The sequence below is a fragment of the Meleagris gallopavo genome, chromosome Z (assembly GCF_000146605.3).
Source record: "Meleagris gallopavo isolate NT-WF06-2002-E0010 breed Aviagen turkey brand Nicholas breeding stock chromosome Z, Turkey_5.1, whole genome shotgun sequence".
Taxonomy (NCBI): domain Eukaryota; kingdom Metazoa; phylum Chordata; class Aves; order Galliformes; family Phasianidae; genus Meleagris; species Meleagris gallopavo.
In genome coordinates, this window is record NC_015041.2 from 68,027,140 (window position 1) to 68,041,626 (window position 14,487).

The 14,487-nt window shown below is 44.6% G+C and overlaps 1 protein-coding gene across 1 annotated transcript; it reads right to left on the reverse strand.

Annotated features, from left to right (window-relative positions):
- Window positions 1-990: 990 nt before the first annotated feature.
- Window positions 991-14,304, reverse strand: POLR1E (RNA polymerase I subunit E). Its single transcript, XM_010726260.3, has 12 exons — window positions 14,145-14,304; window positions 13,958-14,061; window positions 13,262-13,338; window positions 11,068-11,153; window positions 10,248-10,303; window positions 9,709-9,853; window positions 7,908-8,015; window positions 7,331-7,427; window positions 6,461-6,594; window positions 4,926-5,007; window positions 3,927-4,058; window positions 991-1,618 (listed from the first exon to the last, which is right to left on the reverse strand). Exons 1-12 carry the CDS (start codon window positions 14,203-14,205, stop codon window positions 1,459-1,461), a joined length of 1,242 nt encoding a protein of 413 aa, XP_010724562.1. The 5' UTR covers window positions 14,206-14,304; the 3' UTR covers window positions 991-1,458.
- Between the last annotated feature and the right edge of the window lie 183 nt (window positions 14,305-14,487).

Genomic DNA, 14,487 nt, shown 5'->3' on the forward strand with positions numbered 1-14,487 from the left:
ATAATTTAAGTCCCATTTCAAATGCTGCTCTTGTCTGAAACACAGCACAGATGAAGTGATTTCACCTTGAGGATGCATGTTTAACTCACTTAAAAGAGCAGTCAAATCCACCAAAAATGCCAGATCTGTGAGCCATGTTTAACTTTCAAGTTCTGGCACAAGTTTTCCTTCTGATTCCCTAAAGGACTCGATTTCACTTGGCAAATCATAGACTTTTTAGTATTTAACCCTGACTTAGCCACCTTCCTTCAGAGAAGCTAACGATGACCATGCAGTCAGCATCCACACTTCTAAGGAGCTCCTAGAGCTGGCGATGATCAGACTTCAGTTTGTAGCTTTGATGATGATTTGCACAACATCAACCATTTTCTTGATGCCTGATGCAGTGATATTTTGTAAAACTTGAGTTACCACTGGTAGCTACATCATCTTCTGTGAATTTTGTACATCCCTTTTGTACCAACCACTGCTGGCTCACCATCTGTAGCTGTACCACATGTGCTGACAAGAGTTAAAGAAAATCACTCTCATGTATATATATTTTTTACTGCTTCTTACAAATCAAAGAGATATAGCTGTGCCTTTCAGTGGCACCAAAGAAGCCATTTCCTCGGTGACATTGTATTTGTTATCAACGTCTCTAATGAAAATGGCCAGTAGAACTATAAATGTAGCATCAGTACTTTCACCTACTGCCAAAGCTTAATATTTAAAATTAGCAGCTTTACTCTCCGATTTTTTTTTTGATAGATTTTTCTTGTTTCCTCAGTTCAACCAGCAACAGACTGGTGAGATCAAATTATTTTAGAAAAATCTTTTTCTGTTTTTCAATCAGGACACATATCTATCATGCTTTCCACACATTGCTTAACAAACTCAATGTTAGGAAATGGTTTTGATTTTTTTATGATCAGGCTTCCTGTCAGGTAACTAGCTTTTAAAGTTCATTTTAATTAAAAAATAAAAATTAAAAAAAAAAAAAAAAAAAAGTAGAGGTGATTTTTTTCAGTTCCACTATTTTATTTTTACAGAGCATCCCCTGATATGCATTTCCATGTGGCAGCGTGTTTCTGCATATAATGTCTTTTGAAGTCATAATCTCTGAAAACTGACACGATTCCTTTGCAAATTAAGCAGTGCCATATTATTTGTCTGTGCTGCACTGCACCCTCCCCGTGTCCCGTGGCCAGGCTGCTGGGAAGGTCAGATTTTGTGTGGAAGGACATGGTTTAGTGAATATTATTGGAGACAGGTGGATGGTTGGACTGGATGATCTTGAAGGTCTTTTCCAACCTTGGTGATTCTGTGATGCTGTGAACACCTGATCCCATCAACTGAGAGACTTCAACGAGGCTGTGCCATGATGCTGGAAAGCCAAATCCAAGACAAAAGCATTCCCATGATGCTGCGTGTGCAGAACAGCTGTTGAGAATGAAAGTGTTATTTCAACCCTGCTTTTTAGTTAATCTTTCTGCGTTTCCTCCGGCTTCCTGATGCTTTCTGCACAGGCAAGGGGAGAGAGAGGGTGCCAAGCTTGTGATTTTCATCATTCTCAAGTCCTGGCATCCCCTTCGCCTTGGAGACCTTCAACCGCATGGCCCTTGCAATGTCCATCATCCTGGAAAACAGCAGAAAAACACTGTTAGTGGGGCAGAGAGGTCCTCTGAGGAAGACACTGCAAAAAGAGCAGTAGCTTTTGCACCTCAAGAGAAAAGCTAAGAGGCAGAAGCAAGCAGGATGTCTGCTCTGCATCTCAACACAACCATGAGAACATAAGCTGGAAGTATTTGAAGACTACAAGGCAGAGCCTTGCTGGAGAGGCTAAAACACCACCAAACTGGACACAAGCACCTCAGAGAGGTATTATAAACTCACGGTGCCTTACTGCTGTCTTGGGGAAAAAAAAAAAGCAAAAAAAAAAAAGCAAGCAGCCTGTACTAGTTTCCCAATAGAATCTTATACTATGAGTGGCAGGATGGAGAGAACCTAGAACAAAGAAAGCATCTCCTCTTAAATGCTGAAATACAGCAGTCCTAGATGTGAACAGAAGTCTTGGTTGAGATCTACTAAGTAGGCTTGGTCAAGATGTCACAGGCCAGAACACACCTGGAGACTTGTCAAACACAGAACAAAGCACGTCTGAGCAAATGCAGCAAGGAAATGAAAGTCCTCCCTCATCTGGGGCCATGAGAACACGTCTCAGAATCCTCTCAGCTGACTTCACATCTTTGAAAGACAATCAGATTCAGATGGCAAGAGATATCTGGTAATATTCAAACAAACCTCCCACTCTAGGTTATGACCATTCCAAGGCTAAATCAAGTGGCTCGTGGCCAGATGCCTCATCTTCATTTTTCCAACAGGTTGCTGCTTCCCTCACTTTTTTCTTACTACCATGCTACAGTCTATGCTCCCAGCTCCAGTACAGCACTTAAAAGCAAAAACTTTGGTGTTAATTGCAGAAAAAGAGAATGTCTTTTATTGAAAAGCTTACTTCCAAAGCAAGAAAATTTAAAAAAGTATAGGAAACCAATATCAGATTATACTGTTAAAGCTGCTATTAGACAACAAAGAACAGAACTGGTAGCAAAACCCAGAAATCTTTGCAACAGGTTTGACTATATACCTTACAAACCCAAGAGGCAGCTAACAGCTCTGATAACTTCCAGTTATCCCAGAGTCTTGATATTAAATCCGTTTAGGAGAAGCCCCAGCTTCTAGAATGTTTTTCACAGTGGTACTGAAGGGGTTTTGTCCTTTCAGTTCCTTCCCAGCTGCACCACCTCTAAACAACCCCAATGGGAAAGATAAACACAGTGGAGCTAGGCAGCAAATGTCTTTAGAGTCACCACAACTTGCAGAACAGGAAAGGCTGGGACAGCTATCACACACAGCTGAGCAGCTACTAACAGGGCCATCTGACCCACTCCCAAACAATAACAACAAGCTGCCAGATGAGCTAATGATGTCGGTTGGGAGATTTCCCAACAAGCTCAGCAGACTGGCTGATTAGTTCTGATCAATTCCTGATTGATTCTGCAGGAGCCAGAGAGATATTACAGTGCAAACTGCAATGGAAGAGTTCTCAGTGCCAGAGAGCTGTCGGGCTCTGCCTGACACCTGCAGGTTGAAGCGTGTCTTGCAGCTAGCAGTACAGAAACATCACTTGGCAGGAGAACAGTTATTTCTCCACAGAAAATTTAAGCCTAGGGAGAAATTTCTCCAAAACTGAACATGACAAGCATTGATTGCCTGGATGCTTATACTGCATGTTGTTCTCTACCCATTCACCTTCACTAAGTTGGCACTGGGAGGAGCAGCCAGAGAGCTATGCTGACATCCAGACAGACTCTGACAAACTGAAGAGGTGAGCAGAATCTTATGAAATTAAATTGCAAAGTCCTGCACCAGGGGAGGAACAGCAACTACATGCTTGTGATCTGCCTGTGAGACAGAAAAATCTGTTCCTAGCTTTCCAGCTACAGTCGGATACAAATCTGCATCCAAACTGGTAACTAGCTGACAAGGTCTCTGCAGAAAGAAGGGATACGTTGTTCAGTGAGGAACAACGTGATTTGGCAGGCAAGAAAGAGCACTGGGTAGCACCTAGATAGGTTTTCTGCCATTTTGTGCTGCCTGCCTTAAGTTTTCCCACTTTCAAATAGATGAAAAGCCTTACAGTGCACCTGAGCAGCTTTGTGAAAAGCACCCTTTCAAAGCTTTGAGTTGTATAACCACCCCATTACATGTTGCAGGGCTTGAATTTAAAACTTCGAGACACTCAGAGTCCAAATGCAACTTAGAAATCTCACAGCAGGTGTCACTATACTATATGGGGACAGAAGAGGCTCCAGAGCTCCCTTCCCCATGGACTGCTTGCATGAGGACCATAGGCATCGTAATAGGCATGAGCAAATATGACTCACCTGCTTTCATGGAGCTTCAAGTCATTCTGCAGGACAGTGAGGTCTATTTGGAAGTTTTTAATGTGCAGAGCCAATGCAATGACATACGCTGCAATTTTAGTCTTCAGTGATGCAGAGATTAAATTCTGAACACTAAACAGCACGAGTGAGAACAGATGAAATGCAAAGAGTTAGCAAACCCAAAACACAACCATTTATGAGGAGCAGACAGAACTGGATCCTCAGTTAGCTATGACAAGCATTTCTTAGACATGAAAAAAGAGCTTTAAGCAACACATCTCTGATCACAGGGGCCTTCAAGGTCTTCCTCACCAACTGCCTATGTTTCTGTTCAATAGTGCAGGCCTCTGGAAATGTTTACGGGTTTACAGACTTGATTAAATCAGTATCTACTGACACTTCTGCCTCTTTGGCACACTAGCAAGAGGACAGCAAGGTGAAACTGATCTCAGGGTACTCACTGCAACCATTAATGGCACCTTGAATACAAAACACACAGAGCAGGTCTGAAAGCATTTATTTTGACTGCTCACCTCTGGCCTGAGTCTTTATTGACAGATGCTCCCGCTGGCCCATTTGGACTCAAACTTTCTTGTTAACCTCTGATTCACAGCAAATAGCAGCTGCATGATGGCTGACGCACGGCAGTTAGGCTTGTTTTGTGCCGAGGGTATTGGACTCTTGAGGAAATGCACTGTAGCAACAGTTACAATTCTTCTCACTCTTGCTGATAAAGTCAGCCTGGTGAGGCTGACTAAATTCACAGGCACAGGCTTGTTTATGCACACATGATTCTGCCTCTTACATTTTAGACTTGCATTATTCATAGATGAACATCAGTCAAACAGAATATTCTACCTGGCCTGGTCTGCTACTCAGGAGAACCTTCTGCTGTTTCCGTTTCGGTGCAGCGTTATTTGATAATGACTCTGTGGCCCTTCAAGCTGTATTCTACATCATTTGAACATCAATAACATCAAAGCAATCGCAGTTCCTTACCTGCCATTGTTGTAGGTCAGTGAAGTGAAGTTCTTCATGAGTTTCCTGCTAATGATGTGAGGGCATTCAGGACCCATGGGATCTAAGATAGAAAGGGGTTTCGCAGTGAGCACCAAGACTAGTTATTTTCACATCCATTTCAAGCCTCCTAGACTAACTCCTGTTGGATGACTCCTGCATCTTCACCAGTGCAGAAAGATATTTACAGACAGGCTTACCTTCCTCACCCATCTTCCCTGTCACTGAAAATGATAACGTTGGAATTTTTATAAGAAACAGGAACACAAGGTCTGTGAAATGCAGCAAGTCCTGAAAATTTCAATCAAAACATTTGTGTGGTGCTTTTGAGAAAAGCAGTTCCTGCCATTTTATAAGCAACATTTTGAAGACTGTCATCCACACACTGAGATATTAAGCAAAGTCTGACATGAACCCCCATTCTTGAGAGCACAAAAACACCTAAAGATTGCATTGTGTATGTAGGCCTCTTGCAGCTAAAAAATGGAGGCTAGATGAGGGAGAGCGCTGATAGTTTCCTGCCTCCTGGCTTAGGAATGAAGTTTGACAACATAAAACGTGTTTTTAGGTACAGAAACCATAAACTATCAATGAGCGAAAAAAATCTCAAATTCAGATCTAATATTTTATCTCCTACAAATAGGATCTCACAGCAGGACCCTGATGTATGACAGTTAGAAAGGGACTGAAAAGAATGGCACATGTTTCTCCCAGTAGATGCAGATCTAAAACTCCACAATGACATGGAAATAATGACCCTCATCACAGAATCATAGAAACCACAAGGTTGGAAAGGACCTGCAAGATCATCCAGTCCAACCATCCTCCCATCACCACTGCTACCACAAGCACTAAAGCAGATCTCGCAGCTCCTCATCCAGATGCCTCCTGAACACTGCCAGGGATGGTGACTCCACCACCTCCCTGGGCAGCCATTGCAGTGCCTGACCACTGAGAGAAAACGTTCTTCCTCATGTCTAACCTAAACCTCCTCTGGTACAACTTGCGGCCATTTCCTCGGGCCCTGTTTGTTGCCTGGGAGAAGGGGCCAAACCCCTCTTCACCCCAACCTCCCTTCAGGCAGTTGCAGAGTGCAGTGAGGTCTCCCCCGAGCCTCCTCTTCTCCACACTGAACAATGCCAGCTCCCTCAGCCGCTCCTCATAAGACTTGTGCTCCAGACCCCTCACCAGCTTTGTTGCCCTTCTCTGGACACGCTCCAGGGCCTCAATGTCTTTCTTTGGGCTCCAGGGCCCAAAACTGAGCACAGTACTCGAGGTGTGGCCTCACCGGTGCTGAGTACAAGGGGATGAGGACCTCCCTGCTCCTGCTGACCACACCATTTCTCATGCAGGCCAGGATGCCGTTGGCCCTCATGAAACAAGCTGAACTGCAATTGCTGCAAGTAGCCATTTATCAAACGGGTTACTCTGGGTAGCTTTAGTATTTGCTATGATAGTAACTACAAACCAAGTCCCAGCAGTTGGCTGAAAAGGGGAAGAGCCGAAAATTTTCTTACGCTTCTTCTTGATTATTTTCAGAAAGCTGAACTTAATAAGGATATCCAGAAACCACAGGCATCGAGCTTTGTGATCCCTGCTCTTCTCATCAGCAGGCAGGAACTTCAGCTCCTCTAAGACAAAGGAGCAATGGCTGAAGAGGAAAGAAAAGGAGCATGAGGCCCAAAGAATCAGGGACTGCTACTTATTAGAACTGTACACAACACACCCTTAAATTCAATGCACAGCTCCTTCAGGTTAGAATAGTTCCCTAGACACTAATACAGGAAAGCTCACAATGCTGCTGTGTGCACGTTTTCTTTGTCCATCAGTCAGCACATTTCTGCATGTGGCACCATGCAGGTCCCTGCACAGCAGAAACCACAAGTTTCTGCTTAGGCACAGATGGGAAGCAGTGGAAGTGAGCTGTGGCTTGTGCTTTACCTGCTTACTTCAGCACCAGAACTTAACACAAGCCAATGTCCATTTGAAAAGCCACACCAAATTCCAGTTACGACAGTATGTGGTGGGAACAGTGCTAACCACAGGCATGTCATTCTTAGCATAGATCTGTGGTCCCATATCTAGGCATCTGTCTTCATCCTGCACTTTGGATTTACTCCCTATCTTTCCCTAGAATCAGTTCCCAAAAGGACAACTGCACTGTTGTGCACAGCACCTTTTCTCCCATAACATTACACCTCCACACTTCCCAAAGGTAAGCACAGAGATGTGGCTGAACCTAATGTCTTCCCTTTAGACTGGAGACTGTAACTATCCATACTGTGGAGCTGGTAAAGCTGGTAACAGCTGCCATCCTGCCTGTAAAAAGAACCACATTTTCACAATGCCAGCCTTAGCTATTAAAAAGCTGCTTGCAGAATTATTACCTTTTCTCTTCTGTTTTCTTGGCGACTTCTTCTGGAGTGATGTTAATGAAGGCTGCTGCTGGACTCTGCAATGCTTCATATTCTGCTGGGGATAGAACTGGATGGACTTTAAGGAAAAGAACACAAGGACCTTCTCTCTTTACTGGTTCTGAATAGCTCATAGTGAGATACAGTCTGTCAGCTCTTGCTATAGGAGGTGTGGGGCAGGGAAGCGGGGAAGAAAATTATAAATTAGCAGGATGTAACAACAGAACTTGTAACCCAAATCAAATGTCTCTGAAGTATAGTGGCTCAAACACAAAGAATTTTCTCATACTTTTGGCCTCACTGCTTTTCTTAGCTGAATGGCTCCCAACAGGCAGGCACAGTATCCCCCTCTTTATAGGAAGAAGGAGAATACAGAACTGGCAACCCCAAAGCCTCAACATACTAAGTTCCTGCTCTCAGCTTTTGGCTTGTGAGGGAAAAAGGCTCAGCTCTGCTGTCACATGCCTAGCAGCACTTTCTCCCACATGCCAGACTACCAACAAGGAGGTTTACAGGAAACGGAAACCACACTGCCACTGAAAAAAGATACTGTCCTCAAACTTGTAAACATTTTCTGGTTTGTCAGCATCTTCATGACATGGTGGTAGGAAAATGGACATGTTTTGGTCATCATCTTGGGCCACATCCTGGATCAAAGCTTTGGAGTGAAGTAGAAAAGAAGACAGCATTTGGACCATGCAGACAAAGCCACAAAGAATACAATCGCAGTCCATGACTTCTTGTAAACACAAATAGGGACTTTGGGTCAATGCTAGTTTAGTTTAGGGAAGATCTTATTACTTTCTACAAATACCTAAGAGGAGGTTGCAGTGAAGTTGGACCCTTTTTGCACGTATCCAGCAATAAAATGAGAGGTAACGGCCTCAGGTTGCAGCAGGGAGGGTTAGGTTGGATATCAGGAAAAATTTCTTCTCCCAAAGTGGTCAAGCATTGGAACAGGCTGCCTGGAGAGGTGGTAGAGTCACCATCCCTGAGGGTTTTCAATAAAAGGGTAATTGTGGCACCAAGGGACGTGGTTTAGCAGGCATGGTGGTGATGGGTTGATGGTTGGGCCAGATGATCTTAAGAGATCTTTTCCAAAGTTAACTGATTTTGTGATTTTGAGTTGGAAGGGACCCACAAGGACCATTGACTCCAACTCTTGGCTCTGTACAGGACCACAGAAATCTCATACTGTATTTCTCAGAGAGTGTTCCAAATGCTTCTTGAATCACTTCTGTATGCTTTCTGCTACTTAAGACTCAGAAATGCCCTAGGCTAGAAAAAATTCAAGGCAAGAAGTGCTCCAATACGAACTGATTGGTACAACAGCACCTCTTGTTTCTACAGTGTGTAAAAGAACATTGTTTTGACACCGTGTCCCAATGGATATCCATTTGGCCCAGAGTAACTCATAGAGCACAGCAAACACGGAGTATGGAACACAAGGGATAAGAGTTCTAAAACTGATGAGAGATGATAGTCAGCAGATGTCTCTCTCATTCATAGCTAATGCAGGTTAGAATCCCACAAGCACTGAAAGAAGGGAGCTCTAGAGGTCTGAAGTCCAACTATCTGCTTGGACTTGGACTGCCTCCAGCTATGTCAGAGGAGCCCTGGCTTTGTACAGACTTTGGAGGTTACCTAAAGAACAGTGACCATACACCTCCCTGTAACCTGTCCCAGAGCTGCACTAGCCCTCCAGGCAAGAAGTCTCTCTCCCACAATCTGGAGATCATTGCAACTTCTGCTGCTAACACTTTCTGTAAAGCCTTACACTGCTGGGAAAGGTTAGGCTCTGACTGCCCTTTCAGGTAGCTGTGGACTGTTGCTAGCTTCCCTGTGGCCTCCTCTTTACTAGGCTAACCAAACTCAAAGAATTGTGATACTGCTTAAGTCATAAGATACTATTTAGGCTATTTTCCATACAATGTGAAGCCAGTGTACAGCTCACCTTTTAAACCTTTTATTAAAGAACAAACAGTTCATTAGTGACCCTTTTCAAGCCAGGTGAATTTACCACATTTATGTTGGTAGAGCAATGCCCATGAACCTCTAGAACAAAACAAAAATGGGCAGAGATGGACACTGATAACACAGGAGCTTTCCCTTACCCATGCAATGTCCGCACTAAGCCTAGCCAGATTAAAAAAAAAAAAAACCAACAACAGCTCCTTTTCCAATAAAAATTGGCAAGTTCCTCAACACGTGCCCATCTCAGCAGTTAAACCAACCACCTACCTTCTTACTCAAGGAAAACACCTTTCTTCTTCCTGCCACATTTGGCAAGGAATGGACAGGACGGAGGTAATTTTGATTGCCTTTATCAACATCTTAGACAACATTCTTACCTGTTACCCCCTTTGCATCTATAACATCTGCTGCTGCTTTAGTCACAGCTGTATTGAGAATATCATTGCCCACTGCATTCATTCGCCGAGAGTTCAGAGCTCGCTTCTGCTTGCTGGTACCAAATGCTTCAATGCACAAATCCACCTGTGCATAACAGAGAAGCAAATGACAACACACTGCTGAATTCAGCACACTTTGCATGAAGGAAGAATACCCAGATAGCCACTGCTTGTCCTACATCTACATTTTTAAAGTAATCTCAAACACATCACTGGGTACAACCCAAGCATAGTACAAAAAACGCAAGAGGGCACATTTACCTGGGTCTGTAGACAAGCCTGAAGTAGAAAAATACCCCTAAGCTAGACACTAATAACATGCTGTCTCACAAACTTTCAACACACAGAAAGAGTGCTGACCCTGCAAATTTGTCCTGCACAAAATCAAACATCTCAGTCTCAGACAAGTGTCTACTGCTGTGCGCTGGATAACTGTACATATATATATAGCAGATTATGATATCGGGTTTCAACTTTACCTTTTCTCTGTAGGATTTATTCTGATAATCCCTTGTGTCATCAGGAATTACATTATCTACAAAAGAATAAAAATTAGTATGCTTGGCTTGCAGCAGGCAGGAAAATGCATGTATTTGGTACCCCTTTAGTTCTAAAACATTACAGAAGGTCTAGATACTTCAGGATCTTCTCTACCGGATTTTGTTAATAAAAGAATACGTTGAATATAAAAGATTATGTACCTGAAAAAAAGAGGGAAAAGCAGGACAATTTTTGCTACAAAATCTAAAAGCATAATGCAGATTGTAGCAAAACTAAACTTCTGTTGCCCACAAAAGAAAACAGTTTCTTAAAGATCATATTCTTAGGGTTATTTCAACTAGATTCAGTAATAAAAAGCAGTTCTGCTGTGGAAAAGCTGCTCTTTTTTTTTTATTTTTATTTTCATTGAATGATTCAGTCTGATGACTTCATTATTTCCAAGCTTCCCTCAGCAGGAGAAGGCTGCAATTATTCTAAGCAGTGATAACTTTATTTCTAAATCTGGTATTTCCACCCTCCCACCCTGAGCTCTCTGCTTAACCCCTTCCCTGAATTTCAGCTATGATCTTGCTTCCTGCTCCCTTCTCCCTTTCTTCATGCCATGCTGTTCCCCAGGTGCAGAGAGAGTGATGTACCTTCCTCCCCTCATTCTAAGACAGTACAGCAGAAATGAGGAAATAAGAGTAGGAGGAAACAGAGGGCAATGCTGTCAGTAGCCAAATAGTTAGTTGCTGAACGCATACATATTTCCAGGATGCTGTGACCTTGTCGCCAGGGTTAAATACAGAATTGTCCTACCTGACAGTAAGGGTTGCATATTGAATATTTCAGCATTAAAGACTTGCATTTGCCCAGAATCCTTGTTTAAAACACCAAGAAAATACCTGGGGAGAACAGGTGCAAATGATTACCAGTGACAGACTCAGAGCTGAGAAAAATGAATTTGCCGTCTCCAAAACAGGTTAATTTCAATCAAGTCAAATATTTTTCATTTCACACTTCAGAGGAGCGAACCCAAATAGTTTGCACTGCTCCTCACCACAGAATCATAGAACAGATTCATAGAATCCCCAGAAAATGGAAGGGACCTTTAAAGGTCATTTAGTCCAACTCCCCTGCAGTGCACAGGGACACCACAGCTCCATCGTGCTGCCCAGGGCCTGATCCAGCTTCGTTCTGAAGGTCTCCAGGAACGGGGCATCAACCACATCACTGGGCAACCTCTTCCAGTGTCTCACCACCCTCACTGTAGAAGATTTTTTCTTTATATCCAAGCTAAATCTGCCCTCTTTAAGCTTGAAGCCATTTCCCCTGTCACCACAGACCCTGCTGAAGAGTCTGTCCCCTTCTTTCCTGTAGCTCTGCTTTAGATATTGAAAGGCTGCTATCAGGTCACATAAGAACTGTCTCTTCTCCAGGCTGTACAGACTCAGCTCTCAGCCTGTCCTCATAGGAGAGCTGTTCTATCCCTTGGATTATTTTTGTGTCCCTCTTCTGGATGTGTACCAACAGCTCCATGTCTCTCCTGCACTGAGGACTACACATTTGGACACAACGCTCCAGGTGAGCTCTCACCAGCACAGAATAGAGAGGCAGGATCACCTCCCTCACCCTGCTGGCCCCATTTCTTTTGATGCAGCTCAGGAAGCAGTTGGCTGAAAGGGCACACTGCTGGTTCATGTCCAGCTTCCCACCCACCAGTACTCCCAGCTCTTTTTCAAAAGGGCTGCATTCAATCCTTTCTTACCCCAGCTTGTATTGGTAGTGAGGGTTGCCTCAACCCAGGTGCTAAATTTTGCATTTCGATTTGCTGAACCTCACGAGGTTCACCTGGGTCCACTGCTCAAGCCTGTCTAGGTCCCTCTGAATGGCATCCCATCCCACTGGTGTGCTGACTGCAATCCACAGCTTGGTGCCATCAGCAAATTTGCTGAGAGTGCACAAAACTCCACTGTCAATGTCACTGATTAAGACATTACAGACTATTGGCCCCACCGCTGACTCCTGTGGGAGTCACTGATCTCCATTCAGACATGGAGCCATTTACCACCATTCTCTGGACTTGAATTCTGCAGCCTGTTCTTCGCCCATTGAACAGCTCACCATATATTTTCAATTTGGAGTGAAATAACTAATAATCCATACCATGACCCTTTCAAAAGAACAAACACAAGGACATTAAATGCCTGGAAGTATCTCCCCTTCAGAGTTTCTGCAATTGTTTACTCTTCATTGTGTCACCCCATTTTAAGAAGCCCCTGTAGTCAGAGTAGAGATATACCATGAGCAAACAGTGCAGGACAAATGGAGCACATTCACAAGGTATACCATTTGCTAACAGCAGCCTGACACATGTTACATGCATTTCACAGCTCTGCAGGTTAGATATAACAAAGTAAGATGATTTTATGTTGGTTTTCCACCTACTCAAGAGGTTCTTCTACCAGAAGATGAGGAAGATCACTCATACAAAATAATTCTTAGGAATTCATGGGATTTGCCTCAATGCCATAGAGATCACCTTCTTAAACCTGGACGTGTGAAAACTGATGATTTCACCAAGGCTTCCCATTACAGCATGAGGCACAGACAAATTATTAATTCATACAGCACCACTGTACTGTGGCCCGAAGTTAAATGGTGACTAATAACCCATCAGGTTCCTGAATAAAAGATGCTGATCTTGGCAACAAAGAAGGAATGAAGCTGTTGTCCCCAGGTTTCAGCTATGTGCAGACACCTTCTCACCTTTTCCTCCAGCAGAGCTATACTCCACTTATGTATAAGATCACAATTCCAAAGGAAGTAACAAACACAAATAGTGCAGCTGCCAGGAGCTTATGTCTACTGCCCAAATCCTCTGCATTCACACCATGGTCTCAACAAGAACTCATCAGCCAGCTTTACAGAAGGCTACAAAAAATATTCTACTTGTGCAGTTTCTCTGCCTTCACCTCCCTGTTTCTGCCACAGAGTTGCCAGCTACCCATACCTGCATAGGGAGTTACATTTCATAGCTCCACTGCTGAAGTTATTCCCCACATATGAAAGCCTTTCAGTTTCTGAAACCTGAAAAAACAAAGGAAAATTACTTGAATGCATTATTTGAAAGTGCATATTTCCCTGCACACACTTTATTCTCTCTGGTGATACAAAGCTTGACACTGCCACAATCACCATACCTTAAAGCAGCAGAAACAGTGTGTGAAAGAGTCAATAGAGAAGAACATTATCTACTGGTCAGCTTCACATACTACCTGCAGTGCTTTAGGTTGCTCAACATAGTTACATAAAGCTTCTCTAAGTCTACAAAACAAGCCTTATAGATGTCAAAATGAGCCAAAGGGCAAAGAACTGTGGAAAGCCATCATTACAAGGCAGGGGAACTCAGTTTACAGCACAGTTTTCCACGCTGCATTCAAAACTTTAGCATCATTTGGTGGCTATGATTAGCCAGCTGAAAACAAAGCTAGCACAAACGGCTCAGACATTTTTAAGTATTTGTGTCTCTACTTGGGCGTAGGATATTCCCTATCGTGAGGATTTTGGCTGAGAAATCATTTATTCATCCGCTGAACCACGCATGCGGACAGCCACAGGAATTAACAAGGCGCTGCCGTGTGCCGTGAGACCCCGTGAGAAGGCACGTGGTGCTGCCGGCGGGGCCGCCCAGACAGCCAGGCCTCACCAGGATCCTTCGCCTCTTCTTCCGGGGGTTGGCCACATCGCTGCTCCGATAGAGGGAGAAACGCACGGCGTCGGGCCGCTGCAGCTGCCCATTAGAGAACGTCACTGCGGGCAGAAAAACGGGCCGTGAGCCTTGCCCCGCCGCCTGTCCCGCCTCCCAGCCCGGCCCGGCCCCGCGTCTTCCTCACCCAGCAGCGCCGGCTGCTCCTCCTCGAGGTCCCCGCGGTAGCACCACGTGGCGGCGGCCATAGCACGGTGCTCACAGTAGCGCTCCCGGCTCGCTTACCGCACAGCTTGAGTGCCGGCGCTGCTCATTGGTTGCTGCCGCAGCGCGATAGCGTCACTTCCGGCCGACGCGGTGAGATGGCGTCACTTCCGGTCGAAGCGGCGCAAGAGCGCCACTTCCGGACGCCGAGGGGCGATGGCGCCATTTCCGGCCGACGCGGCGCAAGGGTGGGAGTGGGGGTGGAGTCACGGGAGCGGGCTACGGGCCGCAGGGCCGAGGAGCAGGGCCGCGCCCGGCCCTTCCCG

Coding starts and splice junctions, on each gene's coding strand:
- POLR1E (XM_010726260.3), bottom strand. CDS start 14,205: ATGGCCGCCGCCACGTGGTGCTACCGCGGGGACCTCGAGGAGGAGCAG. Junction 13,339..13,957: donor AGAAGAGGCGAAGGATCCTG/GTGAGGCCTGGC, acceptor TTGTTTTTTCAG/GTTTCAGAAACTGAAAGGCT. Junction 8,016..9,708: donor AGATGCAAAGGGGGTAACAG/GTAAGAATGTTG, acceptor TTCACTCCAAAG/CTTTGATCCAGGATGTGGCC.